We start from the raw sequence: 23,601 nt of genomic DNA on the forward strand, positions 1-23,601 counted from the left end.
TTTTGGCAAATAAAAGATTTATTTAACAAATCTAGAATTGAACATTAAAATGACATGAATTGCACTTATTCATACTAAAACCTTTCACAACTCTCAGTTGAAAGACACTTTTGGTATGGTACAGCCAAGAGAAATATACAATGGGTTATTATTTTTATATACATTAAACTAAAAAAAAAACAATAAATAGTTACATATAATGAATACATTCTCTTTTCTGTCCAATGATTTTCTTTATAACCAAGATATGCATTGATTGTCAAATAATTTACACAATCTTTCTGGGTATATCTGGCAGAATGTATATATTACTGGATGTTTCATGATTAGAAATATTGAAATCAAATGCAATGCTGAAGCCAGTCATAACTCTATGAGTTCCACAAAGATCATGATCACTTAGATAGTAAGACTAGATACACATTGTTAAGTTTGTTGGTGATGCTGTACACGATGCTAATCTGTTCTTGGATCTGCTGAGTTAAAAAAAAAAAATATTAAGTGAAAGTTTGTTCTACCCTCTTTTTTTTTTTCTCATATAAGAATGTCAAACTCTATATCACGCTCTAGGTTACAAGAAATGAAAACCCATCAGCAATAAGTATTAGGAAATAACTAGTTTAAATGTTATTTAAAAAAAGAAAGCTTCACTAAATAAAACAATGTGTGAACTAAAACCACAGGATAAAATAGAAATATTTTATAACCTATTTCAGAACTTTTTATTTTAAGGCAAAGTTAAAAGTGAAAGAAAACAAAATTCTGCTCCTCATAATGTCTAGTAGGTAACTGGGTTAAGAGTCACAGGAAAAACATCTTTACAATCTTCTATAAAGTAGTGTAAATAATAAATAATAGTTTGGCTTTCTAGAGGTGTCCTCCAACAGTATGTGAAACAAACTGGCATTATTTACAGTGTACCATGTATGCAAAGATATTTACAACTTTATTTTCAATAATTATTAACAAATATGTGAACAAAAATGACTGAGCATTAAGTGTATCCCATACATGATATAAGGGGGCGCGGTGGTTAAGTGCTTGGCTTCTGAACCTGAGTTCGAAACTCAGTGAAGACTGGACTGAGATTTTTTATTTCTGGACTTTTAGGGCACCCCTGAGTCCACTCAACTTTAATGGGGAAAGTAAAGCAGGTTGGTCATTGTGCTGGCCACATGACACCCTGCATATTAACAATTGGCCAAAGAAACAGACGACCTTAATATCAGCTGCCCTAAAGATTGCAAGGTCTGAAAGAAGATATTTACTTATACATACATGATATAATATTAAACTGTAAATGATTAGCTACTACTATGGTGTATGCAAAATTTTGAGAAACTAAATACATGTCTTCAAGAGCGAAAATTTTTTTTTTTAATTTATACCGGTATCAGTAATTTGTGGAACACAATAATGATATATACTAATTTTTTGGGGACACCAAAGTTTACTAAATAATAAAAATTAACTCACGCAGTGCCAATAGATTTCTTTAACGAATGCAAGAGATATCTAACAAGTTTTCTCTTTTTACCAAGGGGTAGAACAGCATATTTTGTAAAACAGGCAATATTGTCCCAGACTCTTAGTAGCCACATGTGGAAACTGAAAAAAAATATGTTAAGAATGATATAATTAATATGATATAATTAATGATAATGTCTAAGCTAATATCACAAGCACAAACATTTGCTTATGGCATTCAGGCCAATCGTACATTTCGGAACTTCGCATCTGTGAAATTTTGCACTAAGATAATAAGAATTAATTTTGTGTTTCTTTTGTGGTCTATACCTAAGTCAATAATCAATGTCCAAACAAAATGTGAAAAAAAAATAATTAATTAATTGTTAAAATTAAATTTTAAAAGCTATTTATATTATTCTAAAAATACAATCTTAAATTGTCAAATGTTGAAGCAGATCAACTTACTCAATGGAAAGATCTGTTAATCGTATGGTCCCAGCATACATTTTCTCCACACACCACCACAATGAAGAAACAAATTTATTCCAGTGTGTGAAGTTCTGTGCTCTTTTCTTGACATTGTAGTCAGCAATAGCTTTGTCGAATTCTAAAATATTTATTAAAATTTAACTGTGACATTGTTAGCAAAAAATAAACATTTGTTTAAATTTTCATGAATGATTAGGAAATTCTAAAATTAAATAAGTTACAATTGCAATGGACACTAGTGTTTTTTGTTATACATAAGTGCCTTTCACATAAGTCAGTATATTATTTTGGACATCAGGAAAAAACTGTGTAGAGTTGCATATTTTTAGACAGGATCTTAGTTTTGTAAATACCCAAAGGACAAGTGATGTTGCTACCATCATGAAAATTGTTCATTACATTTCAAAACTTATGTAATGGAGTGTAATCACAACTAATTTGAAATCATTATTTTCAATGCTCAAAACTGAAATCCTTGTCTGTAGTAAAACCTCTTTAAATCCTGATCTGTAATGCTCATACCTGGAATCCTTTAGTCAGTGCCATAGCAAGGTACCCGTGGGCCCAGGTTCAAGAATATGTTGATAGCCCCCCCCCCCCCCCCCCCCCCCCATATGACAAATATTTTGTGTAACAAAGAAATCGAGTAGTTTGTATGTATCGGTACATTTACTAAAAGACATTCTAATGCAAGTTCATGAGCACTGCTGACAGAATCATTTAAGACCATGTTGAATTAGGCCTACTGTTTAGCATAGTGAACATAATGTGCAAGGGGCTGCTTTTGTTGTAAAAATGATAGAAGGCTATGGTATTGTCCGCTCATATCAGAAAACCATCATTGTTTTGGCATAGTAAGTAATGTAAAGAAAGATTGTGATATTTTATTAATTAGAGTATAAGTTCAGTCAATTTTAGAAACTTCTGGTTCTCACAAATATGAAAACCTAGAAATGACTCTCTGATTGCAATTTCTTTGAGTAGTTCATCATCGGAGTATACTAAACAATTTCAAAAAATAAGTCTACTTTAATAAACTTTTTAATACTGGTACTTCTTGAGTGCAGTCAGCCTTGATAGACATTGTAACAGATTTGACCTGCTTTAGTATTTCTGCTAAAATTGCATTACCCACCAGGTCTATTATCTCGTTTTGAATTAATGGGTCAAGGTAAGGAGTTGTGTTGTTTTTTGCTTAAATCAAAACAAACATTTACTAAGCAATGAATTACTTTCAGTCAGTAATTGTCAACTTCTTCAATGTACTCTTTGTTTACACCATTCACCATCCTCAGTTTTTTATGGTGTCTGTATATTTGGCAAGCTGATGAAGGTAAATAATTAGTAGGCCTATCCTTTTTCTTTTTTTTGTGTTTGATTCGGTTGGAAAACAAGCAACATCATGCTGTCTCTGTATAAACCCAAGATCATTCGAATGACTTCCCACTACACATACCAGACGACAAAGCAGCCATTCAAGTGGAAGAAACTATTCCATGATAAATGTAATTATCGCTCTATCTTTAAAATTTTTGTTATAAACTTCCTTCCTAATTCAGTCACGATAAGTAGCTCAAAAGTCAACATCTTTAACATTTCCCTAAGTAACTGAATATGATGTTTCTTTTGCTTGTTTAATATCTAATTTTAAGTCTAAATCTAGATTTCTGGTAATAGCTGAAACCATGGGTTAATGTTTTGAAGTTAATATAAAATTTGATATGACGTTCAGGATATTTTAAGGAAACTTAAATTTTTTAAACATTTTTACAAAATTGCATTTTTTTCTTTCTTTCTATGTTGTAACTCCTCCCCAAGGGCTCTTATAGAGCAGGCTACAATTGGTCATTATATTTAGTCATGGGCCCAGGAATAATGAAAATCCCACACGTCCCGTAGTGCCTTACTTAGAGTAGAATAGGCCTTAATTTAAGCTATTTGAGATATGGGACCCCATATAAGTCCAGATACTATATGTAACTACTAAGTATTTCTTGGAGGCCCTAAACTAGAGCTTATGTTGCATAAAGGTAAATCCAGCCCTGGCCCAATGGTTGTTACACTATCATGTGTGGGCCCCTAAATGGTTGTGGGCCCAGGTTCATTGAACCCCTTCGTGCCATGGATGCTACGCCACTGCTTTTTAGTATCAGGAACTAATACACAAGAATCTTAAAACACTTGCTCTCATTATCAAAAGATGAATTCTGTAGCCAGCAATAAAAAATTATATTTAAGATTATATTTTACATACCATTTCTCACATCTGCTGGTAACACTGAGTTCAATGCTTTTCGCTTCTGTTGGTGACAGTCTGTGCAGGATAATGAGGTCCTTATCTTCGGGTCCACAGCCTGACACAGTCTACATTTGCAGTGAGCATGGCCAATATTACAAGGGGAAGATGATATGGCAGCTCTTGTCATTAGATGTTTTTTACAACTGAGTAAATCTGATGAAGAGTCAAAATTCTTCCAATGAGTACATCAGCTTCATTATACAAGTAAATAAATCTGATAGTGAATGCATGTTGACTACTTAGTTAATCTGATAGAAAATGTACATTTTACAATATACAGCATGCTATAGCCACCTTAAAGCATTTGTATAAGTAATATATAGGTACAAGTTACAGAATTGTATATATATATATCTTTATACTTAACAATTTTAATGTCAGCATGTGAAAAAAGTTATGAAAAAACAATACAAATAAGGTCATAAATCTCTTCTTATTTTTTGTAATCATGAGATAATCAAGGTCAATGACCAAACTAACTACCTGCATAACTATAAGAGAATAAAGGAAAAAGGAGATAAATGATTCACTTGATGGTTCTAAAACAAGATAAAGAATGCACTTTAAAACTTGTACACAACCTGTACAATATATGTAATGTAAATTTATATAATCTTTAAGATTTTGTGCTAGTGATGTAAAAAAAAAAACAACTTGTAGAAATTAGATGATGCAAAAATATTCAAACAGAGTACAACCATAACAAGATAGAACATTCCTTTCTACCATATGTTTACTATTAAAGACTGATAGCCTACTTTGGGATGATGACATTGAACTTGTGTTTGTTTTCTTTACTCATGTTTACAGAACAATGAGATGGACTTGACCAGTGATAATTATTAAGAATGTAAAATGATACAAATAAACAATCAGGCCTACAATTTAGTTTACTCAGGGTCATAACTGTGAATACAAACATATGTTTTCTAAAGTGCAACTATTTCTAATGGAATGAACATTTTTATTTGATCTTATTTTAAGCAAGTTTTTTTTAAACAATGCTTTTATATTAAATGTACTTTTCAAAAACAACATAAAGGTCTTAATACTATCAACTAAAGAAAAACATAAGAGAGAAAAACCAACAGAAACTAACATAGTCCCTTATTTTAAGATTAACAAAACTCTTTTTATATTTGAGTAGAATGTTCTTTTATTACAGCCTAATTTTTCACTAATTTTAGTTATTCTTTAAACTGTAAACTTCTTTATGGACCATATCAGCTAATATACTTTCAACTTTTATGCAAAACTAATATAGGCATATTTAAATCTTAGTATAGAACTTTAAGTAAACAGACTTCTTTTTAAACAAACTTGAATAGAGCATTTATGTATAAATATACATAGATTCAGCTTGATATGAGATATAGATCTAGAAGTAACAAAATGAAATGATATGTAAACAAACAAAAAATTACTGCATAAATACACATTCAGAGAATTAACATTTACTAGAAATAAGAACAATATTAAAAGTTGTAGCATTTTAGCAAACATTACATATATATATTGTTTTAAATCTACAAAATGGCTGAAAGTAACAACATATGTGATAGAACACATTTCGTAGCATGCAGAAGATGTGTCTATGTTAAAAAGATCTCACCTTTTTTGTGTAAAAATCTGAGGCACTCATTATAGCCTTCTTCACAGAGCTTCAGCAACATTTCAGGGTCCATAGGGTTCAAGGCATGATTGAGTCTGAAGATGTTATCCTCACTGATGTGAAGACTGGTGTGGCTGACTTCTAAGCTAATATCAAGAGCTGTAAGATCCCGTGGGCAGATGTCACTCTCTCCAGCAAAAGGACAAATTGTAATTGTATTGTTGTCGAAACAGGGAATGTTATCAGAAAATCCTCCATCTAAGACAGTGTACTGAAAGAAGGGACAAATAAAAAAAAAATTACACATGGACTATTAATGATTACTTTGGTGCCAAAAAAATTCACTTCTGTCTAATAAAAAAAGACATGAATTATTATGAAGTTTAAATTTTAAAAAATTCTTACTCTGTTGGACATGATTTCCAGCATCAAAGCTTCAATGAATCCATCAAGCCCATCTGGAATAAATGAATCTATGACATGGGAGGCCACTGGTATTTTTCTAACTGCCTGTGTTGTTGAATGAAGACCACGAAAACACATTTTTACAAGCTTGTTGAGATAACTCTGTATAGAAAGAAAATACCACATGTATGATATAAGATGTTTGAATGTAGCCATGAGAAGAGAAATCTTTTACCACAAGCATATTTTAAATCTGGTACAATACTGACTCTAGACTAACATAGGGATATTAAAGACAAAAAAAAAATGGTACCGGTAGTGGTGAAAAATTTACCTCATCTTTCTCAAGAAGTTTTATTATTTTAAACAGTTCAAAACAAAAGAGTTGATATCAAATGGAATAATCTGCTTAAATTTTCTTTTATAACAACCTAAAAACTAACCCATACTCAGTTATCAGTTATTATTCAATAAAAGATAATTGACAAAAGATGTTTATGTTAATTAAGAAAGAAACAGCCATAGTGGAAATGAACTTACATCACTTTCTGAACTGTCTAAGGATACTTTACACTTGCTTGATGAGACTCTACAGTCATTGCAGTTGTAATCTGAACTATACACATCCCAGATACTACAAGAGCTGGGCTCCTTCAATACAACCACAATAGAAACTTTATTAACAAAGAAATTATAGTTTTAATATACGGTTACTGTTTCAAATAAAAAATTACGTATACAAGTCTCAAAATGCTTAAGCTAATAATTGATTATACATTTTTCTCTGATAAATAGTAAAGTTTCTGTAATAAGTTATTTTTTTTCCTTGTGAGTAATATATATATAGACATACAATTAACAGGGCAGGTGAAGTTTGTCAGGTTCAGGAACTTCAGTTTAAAATTCAACTGCCTTCAGTTCAATCTAAGATCTTTAGAGCAGAAGCCTGAAGCGTATACATAATGTTTATAGTAATCAACAGATTAATTGGTCTTAAAGTTGATTTTGATAAATTTGTGACTTATCTTATAAAATACAGTCATTACTTCAAAAAAGAAGATTGCATCCTATGTGTGTTCCTAGGTCAATCTAGTCATGCATGTTCACTAATGACTTAAATTCTGCCAAGTCATTGGTTATCCTGGCTGGCTCAGGCAACCCATTCAATGATCTCTAATAGCACTAGGGAAGAAGGAGCATTTTTACAAATTTGTCCTAGCATATCGAACAAGGAATATGCCTTTATCTTTCTAAGTATTTTATTAGATTTGTTTTTGTATTTGAAGATTATGGTTCAGTTTTTATGTATAATTGCTACTTTACTTTAGTTTTCTATCCTGAAGGATTTCTAAATTTGGTGATTTTACTAAAGGTGTCACTAACATAGCCATAAGTGAATATTCGTTTGTTATGAATCCCACTGCTCTTTTTGGGTCTGTTCCAGTTTCTTAATGTTTTCTTGAGTTGAGGTGTCCCAAACAGAGGATGCATATTCTATTAATGACCTAACCAAGGTTAAATAATATTTTAGTTTTATGATCTTATTTGCTTTGTAGAAATTGGTTGATTTTTTAATAGTTTTATCAATATGGGGAATCCATGACAGTTTATAGGCCTAACACCTAGGTATATTGTGTTTTTAGTTTTAGTCTGTGTTACTAGTTTACCAATAATAAGATAAGTGGAATTTAATTATTTGTTTTTGTCACTCTTAATAACTGCCATTTTTCTGGGTGGAAAAGACTTCAATTTGACCCCTATTTCTGTAAAAACTTATTCATTTATTTAAAAACTTAACTCTGATATTTCAAGAGGTTAAATATTATAACAGTACAATTTTTTTCTCATCTCTTAAACAAATGTTAGAATGTTCAGTAAAAATAGTGTTCTTTATTTTTTAAATATTACATTACACTTCAAATATTACTTAGATATATGGATTGATTAATTATTTTATAGTTCATTTCTAGGTTTTTGTTTTAAGTTTTAGAATGAAAAACAATATAGAAACTATTCTTGTTAAGTTGTATAATATTAAAAAAAAAACATGTCAATATATAATAGTTAATAAGGTTACAGAAATTTCTACTGTATAAAATAATGTAAAAGATCTATTAGAAAATATTTAGACTACTTCCATCAAAGGATATGACCATTACAAATCTTCTACTTTAATAGTCTTGATTGTGTAAGACCAAAGTGTGTTTATGAGAAAATAAAAAAGGAAGATTATAGAATCTATAATGATTAATTCAGAGCTTTTTGAAAAGTGTGTATTATACTTTGAATAGTGCAAAGCCATAAGCATTCAAGTAAAACTTTAAAGTACTTAGAAATATAGCTGGATGTTCAGAACCAACTTAAAGGTATCTGGTAATATTGGTCATTTCAGTGTCACAGGTAAGTAATACACACATGAATGAACTCAAGATATTTTCTTTCTCAAGACCCAATGAAAGATAAATATAATTTTAGCTAGTCTTTTGTTTCAATGTAACCCCTACCCAAAAACAATGGACATTGTGGCAATAAGCATCCCAGTTAGAAGGAAAATTATAAACACGTTTCAGAACATACTTAACAAATATTTTTTTCTTATTTGAAAATAAACCCATTTTCTCATTTTGTTTTTCAGTCCTATGGCTGAAAGCAAGGATTGATTTTTTCCCCCTATATAATCTAGATTGACCTACTGTTTTCTTATTTTTGTCCTGCTTCCAATCTACTTCATCATCTTCATCACTTGCACTTTCTGAGTCTGTAGTGCAGCACTCTCCAAGAGCAGTAGATAGAAGGACACCATTGGCAATGTCTACAAAATCTTCACCTTCAAGACCGGGAGGGATCCAACCAAGAAACCCAGGTATAAATGAGGTAGCTATGAGGCACTGTGAAACCAATATGTGCAAGTTGAAATAAACAGAAATTCAATCAAATCAAAAAAGAAGTAAAATAAAATAGAATATCACAACACAAATGGTTAGCCCTTGATTGTTTGGATGATTGGTGTTTCTTGTTTCTGCATTGTATTTATTAATGTTCTTGCATCTTTACGTCTAATAACATACTGATTTAGAAACATAAGCACTTCTTGGTTTCCATATCCAACAATCAACTCCAAATATAAACCTGCCTATGCCCGGTACCAAAATCAAAATTTAAAGATGTTTTAAAAAATTGCACTTTTACATTTAAATCACTGCTGTGTTTGAATGTTATATGTTTGCCTAAATTATTTGCTCAATACAGTCATGACATGTAGTGAAATGTAATGTATTGGAATTCAGATATACATGGATCAGTATTATAAATAATATTAAAAAAATGGATTTTTGTTTTACCATGCAAATTTCGTATGCCACATCCAGCTCAGTTATACTTGTTATAAACAAATTTAACCTGAATCATTCACAGCTGTTTATGATTAAAATCCAATATAACTATTGATTTTAGATCCCTTCTTTTAATGTATTGCATACAATACAGTAATTAGTTTTAAAAACAAAAAGGTATGATTTCGGAATAGAAGACCTTACACTATGTATTTTTGTTAAAATATGGATATTAATTTTCTTTTAAATAAAAGAGTATGCTTTTAGAGGATATTTTGAAAGAAAGACAAAATTTATATATACTTTAACACTAAAAATCTCGCAAAAACATATTATACAATATTATATTTTGTCTTTAATTTATGTAATTAAAAAAAATTAGTTTAAATGTATGTGCATATAATTTGCATGCTTAGTTTTAAAAACAAAAGAGTTCACTAACTTTTAGAAGACCAAAAATTGCCATTGCACATCAAGCATGAGGCAAACATTGGTGAAATTAAATTTTGAATATTGCTTTTAAGTATTGAGATTTAAACATGGCAGACAGATGAACTGACATACATCACACAATTCAATAGCGCTTACTCTACCTGAGGCCAAAAAAAATTCAACATTCTTCATTTTAGAAAACGTAATGAGAAATGTACATACATTAATTATATAGTTAAACAGGTAGTGATCAAAGTATCAAAGTGTTATGTTTCAGTAAATTGTATCTAACCTCAATTAGATGTTCCTTTGAATGAAAGTCAGTCACCAAGGCTCCCTGTAATCCCCTAAGCATTGTTACAGATATATACAAGCGTCCTGATAAAAGTTCATGTGCATTATCAGGCAAATATTTATTCATGAGATCTCTTAAAACCTGTGCAAGATCTATATGTTCTTTGTTGCGTACAGCCCAAGCCACTTTTAGTAAAAGCCTGGTTACTTCACCTAGGAAATCAGATTTATATCAAGAATTAATGTGATTTAAATCTATGTATATTTCAAATTACTTATATTTTACAAAAATTTAAACAAAGACATTAATGTAAATAACTAATTAAATAAAACTAACAAAATTAAAATTTTCAATTAGTCTTTCATCTATCTGTCTTGTCTATCTAGCTATCTAATCTTTTACCTGTTTGTCTGCCTACCTATACCTACCTAACTACACAAACACACACATACATTAGACTGTTAAATAAAAAATGTCTTCAACACTAAAAGAAACTCATACACAACTTTATGGACTTCAAAAATGTTTTGAGTTAAACCTGAATAAAAACATTATCGATTTTATCAATGCCCTACCAAATGTAAATAGATCAGTACTTCTGAACAACCAAAATGGAGAAAGTTTTAGGACATCCATAGAAGTGCGGCAAGGATGCATTCTCCAGCTCTTATTAACATATTTCCAGAGCATATTATGGTGGATTTACTCATAGGTAAACCATAAACAGGCGGCTAATTTCCAATCTCAGGTTTGCAGATGATACAGATTCATCAGAAAAAATGCAGATCAGGTACTTCAAAACTGGATGCTGCAGCTAGAGCAGTTGGCATGGAAATGAGATGTTGCATACAGTTGAATGGCCAAACATTAGAAAAAGTTGACTCATCTAAATACCTATAGGGTCAAACAAAACAAGAAGATGGAGGATCAATAAAAAAAAGATTTAAGATTGGAATCCACTGCCATGTGAAAACTCTGAAAAATCTGGAAGATAATATCAATGTCCCAGTAAAATTAAAACTGTTGGACACAGAATGCTGAGGATGAAAGAAGAATTTGAGCCTTTGAGAGTAAATGCTATAGAAAAATGCTGGCTATCAGATACCAGGAAAAGATTGAGATTGTACTTTTACAAATCTGGCTGGCCAAAAGAAATTAAAGAAATACTCAATACTGTACTAAAGAGATGAAAGCTGAGCTGATTTGGTCATATTGTAAGACATGACTCACTCTTTCAATGTACAGTGGTGGGAGCATGAAGAAATGGTCATCCAAAGAAAAGCTGGCTGGACAACGTAAAAGAATGGACCGGCCTCTTTCTTGATATTCTGCTAAGAACAGCTGCTGACTGGAGGATTTGATTAAACGAACTGCCACAGCACCCCTACAACGAAAGTCGAGGGACAGCAGATGGGGTCAATGTGAAACAGAAACATCGGATATCCGATGAGACTAATGAAAATTGTAAAATGAAAATCAAAATCTTGATCTTAGTGATTAGCTAACATAATAATAAGGCTTGTCTTCGAGTATGAAGATTAGTGAGGAGTGCAGTATTTCCTGTGGCTTTGCATCCCCAGCTGTGACCTACATATTTTGCCACATCCAGGGCAAGCATAATCATTGTCCGCAGGTGGTTGATTTAGATTTTCTTTTGGTCTCAAATGTGTACCCAGCAGCCTTCGTGAGTGACCTCCAGCTGTCTCGTTCTGAGGCCGCATGCAACCAGGAGCTCTCTTCTATGTCAGCCAAGGAAAGTTGACGCCTAAGCTGGTCTTTGAAGCATTTCTGTGGGGCGTCTCTGTTACGTCGACCATCTTTTAGCTCACCAAAAAAGACTGCCTTTGGCATACGTTTGTCTCCCATACGACATACGTGCCCTACCCAGCGTAACTGCCAGACCATAAGAAGTCCCTCTATACTGTCCATACCGGCGTACACCAGGACATCACTGTTTGTTATGCGGTCTTGCCACCGTATGGAGTGATGGAGTGCAAGCATCTTTGGTGGAATCTCTCAAGAAGTCTTAGTTGTTTTCTGTATAGTGTCCATGTCTCAGAGCCATATAGAAAGGTTGAGAGAACCACCGCTTGGTAGACATTGATTTTTGTAGGCAGGCGGAGCGATTTGTTCCACCAAACTCTTGCCTGAAGGCGACCAAAAGCGCCACTGGCCCTGGCCAGACGGTTATCAACTTCCCTTGAAAGTGAGGCGTCATTTGACACTATACTAACTAGATATGTGAAGTGGTCTACCAGGTTAAGGGGCTGTCCGTTTGCGGCGATCCTTGGGGCTAAGTATGTTAGCTAACATATAGGCATATATATCTATATATACTCTCTATTATAATCAACACCCATGACTATGAAATGCTAACGACTGGTGGATAGAGTTAATGTGAATTAGAGAATGGAATGGGTTGCCTGAATCTGTCAGGAATTAAACCAATTAACGACTTAGCAGAGATTAACAGGCATAAATAGATTGACACATGTTAAATGCATATCTTTTTTTTTTTTTATAATGTCTGTGTTTCAAGTTATAGGAGTAGAAAGAAAGTGTAGAATGTTATGTAGCAGTCAGCATATTAGAAATACATGAGATTTGCTGAATAAATAATTATAACCACAAATGATCGAGGAAAACAAATATTAAAAAGATATTTTTTAAAGAGTGCACAATATTATATTAGAATGCCCTCACGTTTTTCAAGTTCTCATAATATAATATTAACTTATTATACTGTATCAATAAAAGTATATAGATCTAGATCAATTAAGTCACAATTTAATTAAAAAAAAAACAAAAAAAAACTAATCAACATCCTTTCTTTTTGACATTGGGATAAAAAAAATATATAAAGAGAAATGAGTTAATCATAGATCTAGATAGACTAACATTTAGTTTTTATGTTGTTTTTTCAAAGACTTCCCCTAAAGTTAAAAGCCCTAAACTGGCCTAAACAAACAAAATTGAATTTGATAACACTGTCGCAGAAAATTAACTTGACAGGCCCCTTTCTGAAAATTAACTAAAGTAAGAGCTTATAGATCTATTTAATCTATTTTCTAGATCTACAAAACAATCACTTTATCTACATGTAGATATAATACATGAAGTTGACTTTAGTACTATAGAATATTTATAGAATAGTACAGTTTAATTTAATCATGCTTTGTTTTCGATATGAAAAAAAAAAAGGGGGGGGGTGAGGATTTCGGACCATTTGTCACCATAACTTTTCGGTCAAAGGTTACCAGTCCGAGGGGGGGGGGTCAAAGGTCAAGACCACCTCACCGAATTTTATCCAATCCAAAGGTAAATGCATAATCATGGCTAGCATCTTAACTAAGACTTAACTTACCAAAATCAATATCACATAGTAACGTCGTTGCTACAATGGCTCCAGCGCTAGCGCCGGCAAATTTGATCTCTTTTCTGTTAACAACATCAGTGTGATCTCTCAAACAAGCAGCAACTCCAACATGATAAACTCCTAAAAATCCACAGCCAGAAAATGAAAAACTAGGAACCACATTATAGGATGGAAGATCAAATAAATTTGAGTTCGTTTCATGTGTTGCCATACCAAATCTGCTTATAACTTGACCTCTCTAGATATAAGTCTATGTCCAGGCAGAAACGCAATAAAACTGTATAATGAATCACAATCGCAAGCAAGTCTAATCAAAATATATTAAATCATATAATATATAATGTCATTTCCGACCTGACTTCCTCAGACGAGTAGTCAGTGTCAGTAGATTCACAGTGAGTATTCACTATTTGTGTATTGACAAGTCTAGATTATTAAATCACAAATACAATATTATATCTAGTCTAGGCCTAGATATTATTTGTCAACACTAATAGTGAATCAAACCCGTAATAGTTTTATCGAGACTCGCTATTACATCACAAGAGAATAATCCAAGGGAATCGGCACAAGTTATTCGTGACTGTTGGGTCAGAAATAGTAAAACTCGGTCATCCATTTAGGCCTAGTCTAAAGCCAATGTTATTATTTATAAAGCATTCCATTGGCTGGTAGTCATATGACGATTGAGGCTCTATTAGGGTAATCATTTAACGCGGCTGGAAGATATGATACTTTGTTAATATAGGCTGGCTACTTATAGAGAGAAGTCCGTATGAGGACGTCGCCGGACAAATGCAGACAAAGAGGAGGGAAATCCTTTTTTTTTTTATGTATCGAATAATTTTAGGCCTATTATTGTTGTTTGATGGTTTTTAGATAAAGGCGTATATCAGACATGGTATTTGTTATAAAAATGTTTTACATTTTTTGGATATTCCTTCACAATTGAAATTGATAATAATAATCTACTTCCTAGTCCAAACCTCCCGCTGGACGACGGGGATGGAGCGGGCAGGGCAGTGGCGAGGCTAGCAATGTGCGGGTGGTGCGGGCCGCACGGGGCATCAAGTGATGAGGGGCATCAAACTAAAGATAAACTTTCTCAGTAAAAACAACATATTGTACATATATGAAAAAAATCAAAACTACTGTATTTGAAAAGTTAAATACAAATTTAATTATTTTGTTCATCACCAATGTTCTTTCTTAAATTTAATGTAAGTTATTGTAGACCAGGTTATATCAAATGTACTAGATTTCTTTACATCTCTTAAGGCAGTGATGCCCAAAATACGGCCCGCGGGACATATCCGGCTCTCGACGTGGTTCAATCCGACCCGCTGAAAAGTTGGCATAAAACGTAGAAAATCTCCCCTCAAAAAAAAAAAAAAGCTTGAAAAATGTATCTTAACCTACGTTAGGGCTCTCACATTTTCTCTGATGACCTTTAACAATTGTGCGTTAATGAAATGTCGAATCTAACAGGAAGAGTGTACGCATTTTACTTTTTTTCTTGTGGCTATAAAGCCAACATATTTGATTTGTAAAGAATGTGTGGATGTTTTACAAAAGACAACATATAAAAGGTATTATAAAACGAATATGACTGGCACATTCTTGGTTTGATCCGCGAATTAAATCTTTTAAGGCCTAAATATTAGAGGATCTAATATTTACCAAAAAGTGACAAGAAAATGAGTCGGTTGTAAAGCTAGCTACAATGTTGCTCATATTTTAAGTAACGAAATAAAACCATTTTCCGACGCGTGAAAAAAAAAAGATAGACCTCAAATATCTCATTGAGTAATGTATTAGATCCACGGATTGGTAATAAAATAATTTCATGTCAATTTTATATCTTTTTTGCACATTTTCCTTCAAGTGGCCCGTGAGATGAGTGTCGGAAATTAAAATGGCCCGCTGGACGAATTAGGTTGGGCATAACAGTCTTAAGGCGACGCACTTTTGCATGGGACACACGGTACACGTTGTTACTTCATTGCTTATTACGGTGCGCCTCTAGACTCTAGAAAAATTCTCGTTGTTTATTTTCATTTCACTATGATTCTTGATAGTTTCTTGTAAATTTTAATGACCATTGAGCAATGACAGTGATATCAATATTTTTTATGCAAATTTTTTTTTTATTCTGTTACATCTTTTTTTTCTCTAGTTAATTGTAATACTGTAATGTAAACAATATTATGGTCGTTGCTCAAGATTGGAAAGTCCTGTTGGTGCGCATAATGCTAGATCAGACGTAGATATTTACATCTCTGGTTGAAATGGTTGATGGTAGGATCAAACGGTCCGAAGGGTAAAACTCTGATAGTGCTACCTGAAAAGAATCCTGGACATCATTTCTTTTCTCTCAAAACAGAATCTGGCACTCAATGGGCATCGCGAACAAGTTGAAGAAGAATTGCAAAGACAAAATCAAAATAGTTTCTGGGAGTTTGTGAAATTACTATCTAAGTAAGATCCACTCCTAAGAGAACATGTAGTCCGAATCAAGCTGGTTCCAGATCGAATATGTAGGCTAAATGTCCCAACAAAGGCTAAAAGAACTTTTTGTACTATTGGGTGATAAAGAGCCAGATATTTCTAGATAATTTTCCAAAAGCTAAGGCTACGTTGTGTTGGATAATGACGGTGTACTAATTCTTTTATTGACATCATCTTGATTCCTTGTCTGCTTGAACCACTCTCCGAGTTGGGCAGGAATTTCGGGTTGCTGAATCTGAAATCAATTCAGTATCATTTTTACGTACACTGGACCTTTTATACACCTTTTTATTAACTTTAACACACCGCTTGGACATCTTACCAAAATAACCGGAACTAGCCTGGAGCGCCAGAGGAGAAACCGTCAAGATGGTTATGGTTTAATTTTCAAAAATTATAGAAACTCTAGAAACATTTGACTAGTACAGATGAAAATTCTTCTACTAGATCTGAAGCAGGCGGTTTGTTATTTACTACAGCCTACATTTATTTAAATCTGATATTAAGGTTTAATTGGTCGCTGTATTAACTAAAATAGTGGAGACTTAAGTCTACCTTCAAAAACATGGATTGTCAATTCGGGACTGCGCACTTAAACAGAAAACATTCTTAACTAATAGTTAAGCCAGTGTTACCTTTGCCGAAAGCATTGCCCAGATCTGGAGATTAACAGACCTCAAAGATGTATTGGCCACAAGAAAAAGGATGACAGGCGAAAAGGTGAAGATTCTGTAGCAACACACAAGAAAGAGCTACAGATGGAAATTAATTCTTCATTGGACGGGATAATTAAAAAAAAATCACCCTATATGAGCAATATCAGGATGTTGTAAGTAAGTTTTTCAAATCTTTATCTATTTTGTCAGTGTAGCATTGTCTCAGATGATCCTCCAGTGTAATTGGTTTCAAATCATCTTAAAAAGGGCACTTATGCAACCGCTTGTTTGACAAGGAAGGAATGAATCCCAATTTTAAATAATCAATGCTGTAGGGCCTACTGTCTAAATTCTTTTAGTTAAATATAGTTACATGTAGACAAAATGAAGCTATTTAAATAAGCATTGACATTTAATACAACAATTTTTTGTTTGAATAGCAGGATAAATAATTGAATCCTCAGATCGAATTAATTGCAATCAACGATGAAAAATTTGCGACACAATAATTTGGCAATTAATATAAAAAAGTAGATTTCGATAAAATTATTGATAGTTTTGGGAGCAAGAAAGCGCGTAAGATTTTTTGCAGTATCTTTTTTTTTCATTGATTTTTTTTTTTTGGCGAAGTAGCATTACTTGAACACTGACTAAACATTAGTTCGGGAACTTTTCTCTGTTTTATTTCGTCTACTTTTTTTTTTGTGGGGGGGGGGGGGGGGAGCATCATATACCCTAGGTACGCTACTGGGGCAGCTAGGGTATAAGCCCGGGACCATTTAGACCAGAGATTCTCAATCAGCCGGCGGGCCATTTAAATTTTCGACACTCGTGTCACGTGCCACACCAACGAAAAAGTTATTTTAAAAAAAAAAGGGGAAATAGACAATAAACCATTTTTATTAGAAACCCGAGAATCTATATTACTTACATTAATTCATGAAAAGTTTATCCTCTAAACCAGTGATTCCCAAAGTGGTCTATATAGACCCCCAGGGGTCTATGAAGACTTCCAAGGGGTCTACGAACGTGTAAAAATAAATTGGGGGTCTATGAGGTGTCCACGGGGGTCTACGATAACAGATTTAATTTAAACAGGTCGTGGCTTAAAATAATTTTTACAACCCATTAATGTAATTCTTTCATACTCAAGTATATTATTTGCACCTTATTATCTCTTTACTTAAAGCCAAATACGGAAAACACTAGAGTTAAAACATTGCAGCCGTTGTAGTTTTAAAAACTCTTTTACACAAACCTACGTCTGAGATTAATAAAAGAATTTCTTTTAGCAACACTACAATTCAAGGGCACATCGGTTGCATGCGTTATAAAATTAAAAGTTTCTTAGGTAATTCTTTGCAAACGACATATATACAGTTTGGGATCGGGTTCTGATAGGGTATAGTGCTGTGAGCTGCAAACTGCATAAGGGTCGTCGGCTCCATATTTTTCCTCAGGCTTGACCTACAAAACCTTTCTCATGTTTGGGTATAGTTGCAAGGCAGCAGAGTTTTGAATTCAGTTTTCCTTCTGCTAGGTGGGTAGCAAGCCAAGGCTACTGAGCCCTTCCTGCTCGAAGCTTACTGGTTTAGGTGTCAGTTACTTGCCTTCGACCCTTCTCCTCTTAGTGGAAACAGTTCAGCGCAGCCAATGTTTGAGTCACACGTGGTAGATTAAGAAACACACAAGAAACTACATTTGGCGAAAACTTTTGCAATGATTCTTAAGGCAAATTAATGTTTCAAGGACTACTTCATAGAACAATAATTACTATATGAAACATAATATCCGAAGCAATGGATGATAAAAGCAATACACATTTATTGTTATTTTAATTACTTTAAATTTGAATCTTTTCAATAAAAAGATATATCTCCATAACTTCATATATAGCTTTGAATTACTTTTCACTCTTCAACTCACTACAGTTAGAAATAAGTTTAAAAAAAAAATGTTGATGAATTTGCAAAAATTTGCAAGTTAAGCATGGGGTCTACCGAAAACCAGAAAACATGGCAAGGGGTCTACGAGACAAAAAAGTTTGGGAACCACTGCTCTAAACAAACTTTTGAATATCCGGCTGCATAGATGAGACACTAAGTCGGACCACTTAATCTAGAATTCAAGATGTTCGTCTGTGAGACGATTACGTAACATGGGCTTCGCACGATTCATCACTGAAAGGTTTGTCTTCATAAATAGGCCTAAGTGCTTGTAATTAGTGAGAGCATCCTTAACACTTGTTTTCGGAGATTTAGAAACGTTTCTGTAAGCAAGGGAAGCAACACGGGGTAGCAACCATTATCTACCTCACTTGAAATTTGTTAAATAAGGATCTGGCCTTGTAAGTCAATCAGTTCAAGTTGCAGCTCTGTCTGGGCACTTGAAAAATCGGCCTCTTGGATTTTTAAAACACTATCATTATTCAATCTGAACACAATCAACATCACATGGTCCACAAAGATTTTGTTGGCGAATAATTTATTGAAGCCACAGAAGCTCGGTTCCGTTTGACTGGACAACTTTTCTAATAGCCTATAACTTTCTGTCATCCATACTTCTGGCACCATCTGTAATCACTCTCACTAATTTCTCACATTGTAGAGAAGGTCCTCTGTGATGGTTGAAATTCTGAAGTTAATTGGCAAGTGGTGGCTCGTGCATGCATGCTCATCTCTTCTCTGATTTCAAAATTGCTGCTTGTACCGCGAAGGTTTTGAGAGGTATCACATATATCGGTAGACTTAGGCCTATAAGCAGCAATAGAAACATTTTGACATCTGGTTTGTCTGTTAGTTTTGAAAGGAGATATTCACCCATATCTTTCACTCGCCTTTAAATTTTCATGAGAAGGGTTGGGACCGGAGTTTCAACAGCATTCTTCTTGTCAGGATTATTTCTTCAATCATTGCTAACAAGCTTTTTTAGGCCTATATGCAAACGCCGTCGAAAAACGGATTCATGTCTCTACCTTAGAATGTGAGCAACTGTGTAGCTAGCGTTTTGGGGGATTACAGCCGTCAGCCGAGTCATTTTCTTGTCTCTCATTGGTAAATATTCTGCTCAATCTTCCACTCTAGGTGTAATCTAACAATCGCGTCTCAAACCAAGAATTTTCCCTTTTTTATTTATATTGTTTGTTTCATAAAGCTGTTTACTGTTATCATATACTCTTAAGTGAGCAATTCTTATTATATACGCACCCTAGAGATATCGCATCTCTTGCTGTTTCGTACTAAAGACTTAATATGCAATATTAGCCTAATGTCTGACCGTAACCATTTGAGAAGTTACACTGCAAAGTAAACATAGGTATGTGATTTTGATTATAGAAGTAAACCATAGGCACATACTGTCACATAGACATGGACATAGATCTATAACGATATAATACATCTAGATTAGATCTAATGCCGATGCTACAAAAACTGGAAAGGCTTGGGTCTATTCAGGGGCGGAGCTAGAAATGCGCGAGCCATCAAGTTGTTAGATTTAGATGCATCAAACTCCCCTCTTAGTACGTATTATTCAAGTTTCTTTTCCCCTGAATTTTCAGTAAAAACTACACATTGCGCATACATAAACTACTTAAATTAGAGCGTAGCTATTAGTGTATTAGCAAGGTGCGGGCCATCCTTTCTTAACTAAAATGTAAGCTATATACCAGTTTAAATCAAATTATATTCTATTTGTTTCTGCCTCTCAAGGCAACACACGAAGAAGAGGTGCACCAATGTAATTCTATTCAGTTCAAAGGTTGAGAAACACTTGTTCTAAATTCATATTTAAAGCAGTGTTTCTCAAACCTTCCCCCTATACCCAAGCAAATAAAAATTCTTTTTACTTCTCTGAGACCCAAATGCTAAGACTAATTGCAGCACATCAACAGGCGGATTTGTTATTGTTTATGTTAAGTGCATGTCACAAAGATTGCTCGACACTGTTGTATTACTGAAAGATAATAAAGGTTGTTCATTACTGTTTACACAGATTGTCTCTCTTGAAATGCTACAAAGATTGATTGTCATCAATGCTTCATTATTAAGATGATTGATTGTTGCTGATGCCAGATTACAATGACTGTTTTTCACCATCTCCAGATTATGAAGGTTGATGTCACTAATTCAATTTACAACGATAACCTAAACAAAAATGAACAAGGCTTGGAAGAGTCTATAGCTAATTGTTGACCTATGATACAGTTGATGTGTAATTAGAAATCATAAATATGGTAACGCCAACCTTAACTGAACCAATTAAGTAAAAAACAAAGCCAAACATTGTGATATTATTTTAATTCAATTAATAGCAAGTGCCGAAAAATACTGTATGCCAATATTTAATAAAATAAGAGATTCCCCCCCCCCAACAAAACAAACAAAATGTGTTTTGTAGATTATCATACAACTAAATGAAAACAAAGAGGACTCCTGTAAAAATTTCAAATGCACATGTCTTGTAGAAATAAAAATCTTGTACAATAAACAAAAGTGTCTAAAATGGATGTACATAAGATACAATTTGTAAACATAAATAAGAAAATATGCACAATTAAAAGTTTCTGAATTATTTTTACATTGTAAAAGCATCGAGTTAAAATATATAAATTATCTTGATGTGTAGCTTAGTGCAAACAACATTTATATAAGTGCTATAATATTTCTATCATTCTTGAGTCTTCCTATTATTTATTTTTGGACTCCTATAAATTTAATGTTTCAACACTTTGAAATGCTATATGAACATTTTCTATACAAACATTGCTCTTCCATCTGCACCTCAAGTAAATGTTAGTGTCCCTTTCTAACTTCATACTCTTCAAACTTAAAAATCAATAAGCCTTTCAATTTATATTATCAGTCTAGCTTTAGCAAACAGATTGAACTTCAGTTACATAGAGCTGAAACAACTTACAGATTTTTTGTGAGTTCTGCATCATGGCAGAATAGGCTTAGCTCAAAATGTATTACCTAGACTATATTTTGTGATACATAATTTCTCTTTTTTTTTTATGTACAGAGTTCCTCCAGTCAAGAAAACTGAATTATCATGTTAAAAATTAAATACAAAGACAGTATCAGATGTGAAAAATTAAAAGACACAATAGAAGTCAGACAGGTTTATCTTTTGTGTATCACATGGTAATGTGGGACTGTCAAAGAGTTATTGGGTGGATAGTGAATCCACCTTTCCTTCACTATCTGCAGTAAAGAGAGAGGTAGGCAAGTAAAGTCAGAAGTATTTTAGCAACAAGTTTGTAAGATGTTTTAAAAGCCTGACCTAGTTGACAAACTAGGAGACACTGGTATAGTTTATCCCTATTTTTACCTGAGATTCAATTAAATCTGTCCCTAAATAAAACATGCTTATAATTACGTCTTGTTTTTCTTTTGTCGAAATGAAATCAAACATTTTCAACATCAACATTTCCAGCTTTCACTGTTTCACAGCTTTGGCATTTTGAGAAGTTAAGATTTTGATAGAAGAAGAAGCATTCACTTGGCTTTCTATGTCTTGCTAAGGGTATATGCATGTGTCTATCATTAGGGACCATTTTTATGTTATGACATGTCTCAATGTCATATTTCATTGAGTTATATGTCTTGGAGTGACATACCTCAGTGTCACCTAAAAGTTCCTTATCTAAAAAATCTGATAAAAATTGTGATTGACTTTGACCAGATACATTTTTCAAATAGATATTTTTGCTAGTGCATATTTTTTTGTTCTTTCTACTTTCATCAAAAATGCATGAGCATCTTTTTAGTTTTGATGATTCTTGGCAGCTATCAAAACTTTGAATTTTATTTAATTCAAGATGATAAGAGTTTGTAGAGTTTTCTTCAAGATATTCACCTAAAAATGAATATAGATTTAGATTCTCTGATGACTGAATTTTTAAACCATTTAACACTGTTTCTATCTCATTCTTACATTTACATGGTGCATCAATCCCATTCTTACATTTACATGGTGCATCAATCTCATTCTTACATTTACATGATGCATCCATCCCAATCTTACATTTACATGGTGCATTCATCCCATTCTTACATTTACATGGTGCATCAATTCCATTTTCACATTTACAAGGAGCATCCATCCCATTCTTACTTTTACATGGTGCATCCATCCCATTTTTACATTTATATGGTGCATCAATTCCATTCTTACATTTACAAGGTGTATCTATCCCATTCTTACATTTATATGGTGCATCAATCCCATTCTTACATTTACATGATGCATCAATTCCATTCTTACATTTACAAGGTGTATCTATCCCATTCTTACATTTATATGGTGCATCAATCCCATTCTTACATTTACATGATGCATCAATTCCATTCTTAGATTTATGTAGTACATTAGTCACAGTCTCATGTTCATTATCATTTATTGTATGATTGGGATTACTACTTCTGTTATCTTCTCTCTTGACCTTCAGCTTCATCAAAAGCATGTACAGCTGACAAGCTGATGTGAAATCTCTAGTTTCAGAAAGTCTTTCAAGTAACGGAAGGTCAGAAAGCTTCATGCCTACATCTTCAGCCAGGCGGGACAAAACTGTTTTATCTTTGACAGTAAAAGGACATCCACCATGATCACCACAAGAAAGTAGTCTCCCCTGTTTGAGAACAAGACTTTACATATATACATTTTATACAATAAAATAAAAATGCTGAAAAATGAATTTAACATTATTGCTATTTTAACTACTGCT

General features: G+C 33.2%; 2 protein-coding genes and 1 long non-coding RNA gene across 7 annotated transcripts in view; 1 reads left to right on the forward strand and 2 right to left on the reverse strand.

Annotated features, from left to right (window-relative positions):
* LOC106073345 (uncharacterized) lies at positions 1-14,357 on the reverse strand. 2 transcript variants are annotated; one of them, XM_013233875.2, is made up of 10 exons: positions 13,699-14,357; positions 10,332-10,546; positions 8,969-9,163; positions 6,816-6,926; positions 6,276-6,437; positions 5,871-6,141; positions 4,214-4,411; positions 1,936-2,077; positions 1,477-1,608; positions 1-476 (listed from the first exon to the last, which is right to left on the reverse strand). In XM_013233875.2, the coding sequence occupies exons 1-10, from the start codon at positions 13,919-13,921 to the stop codon at positions 413-415; spliced, it is 1,713 nt and encodes a 570-aa protein (XP_013089329.1). In that variant the 5' UTR covers positions 13,922-14,357; the 3' UTR covers positions 1-412. The 2 variants fall into 2 exon arrangements, with proteins under 2 accessions (XP_013089329.1, XP_013089330.1); XM_013233876.2 differs by having other exon boundaries at positions 1-473; positions 13,699-14,065.
* On the forward strand, positions 13,976-23,464 carry LOC129928666 (uncharacterized). Of its 2 annotated transcripts, XR_008780124.1 has the most exons (4): positions 13,976-14,105; positions 20,868-20,986; positions 21,897-22,095; positions 23,326-23,464. It is a non-coding gene; the product is annotated as an uncharacterized LOC129928666 (long non-coding RNA). The 2 variants fall into 2 exon arrangements; XR_008780125.1 differs by lacking the exon at positions 20,868-20,986 and having other exon boundaries at positions 13,993-14,105.
* Positions 21,156-23,601, reverse strand: part of LOC106074699 (uncharacterized) — a 9,882-nt gene continuing 7,436 nt past the window's right edge. For all 3 annotated transcript variants that reach the window (XM_056043890.1, XM_056043891.1, XM_056043889.1), the window contains exon 8: positions 21,156-23,505. In XM_056043890.1, the coding sequence (XP_055899865.1) occupies positions 22,282-23,505 (1,224 nt within the window). In that variant the 3' untranslated portion in view covers positions 21,156-22,281. The remainder of the gene's footprint in view (positions 23,506-23,601) is intronic.

This window comes from Biomphalaria glabrata, chromosome 10, assembly GCF_947242115.1.
Source record: "Biomphalaria glabrata chromosome 10, xgBioGlab47.1, whole genome shotgun sequence".
In the NCBI taxonomy this organism is placed as follows: domain Eukaryota; kingdom Metazoa; phylum Mollusca; class Gastropoda; family Planorbidae; genus Biomphalaria; species Biomphalaria glabrata.

Bases quoted from the DNA above. Each gene is read 5' to 3' on its own strand.
- LOC106073345 (XM_013233875.2), bottom strand. From the start codon at position 13,921: ATGGCAACACATGAAACGAACTCAAATTTATTTGATCTTCCATCCTAT. The intron at 6,438-6,815 runs GTAAGTTCATTT...CTTTCTATACAG, and splicing joins TAGACAGTTCAGAAAGTGAT to AGTTATCTCAACAAGCTTGT. The intron at 2,078-4,213 runs GTATGTAAAATA...TAAATATTTTAG, and splicing joins ACCAGCAGATGTGAGAAATG to AATTCGACAAAGCTATTGCT.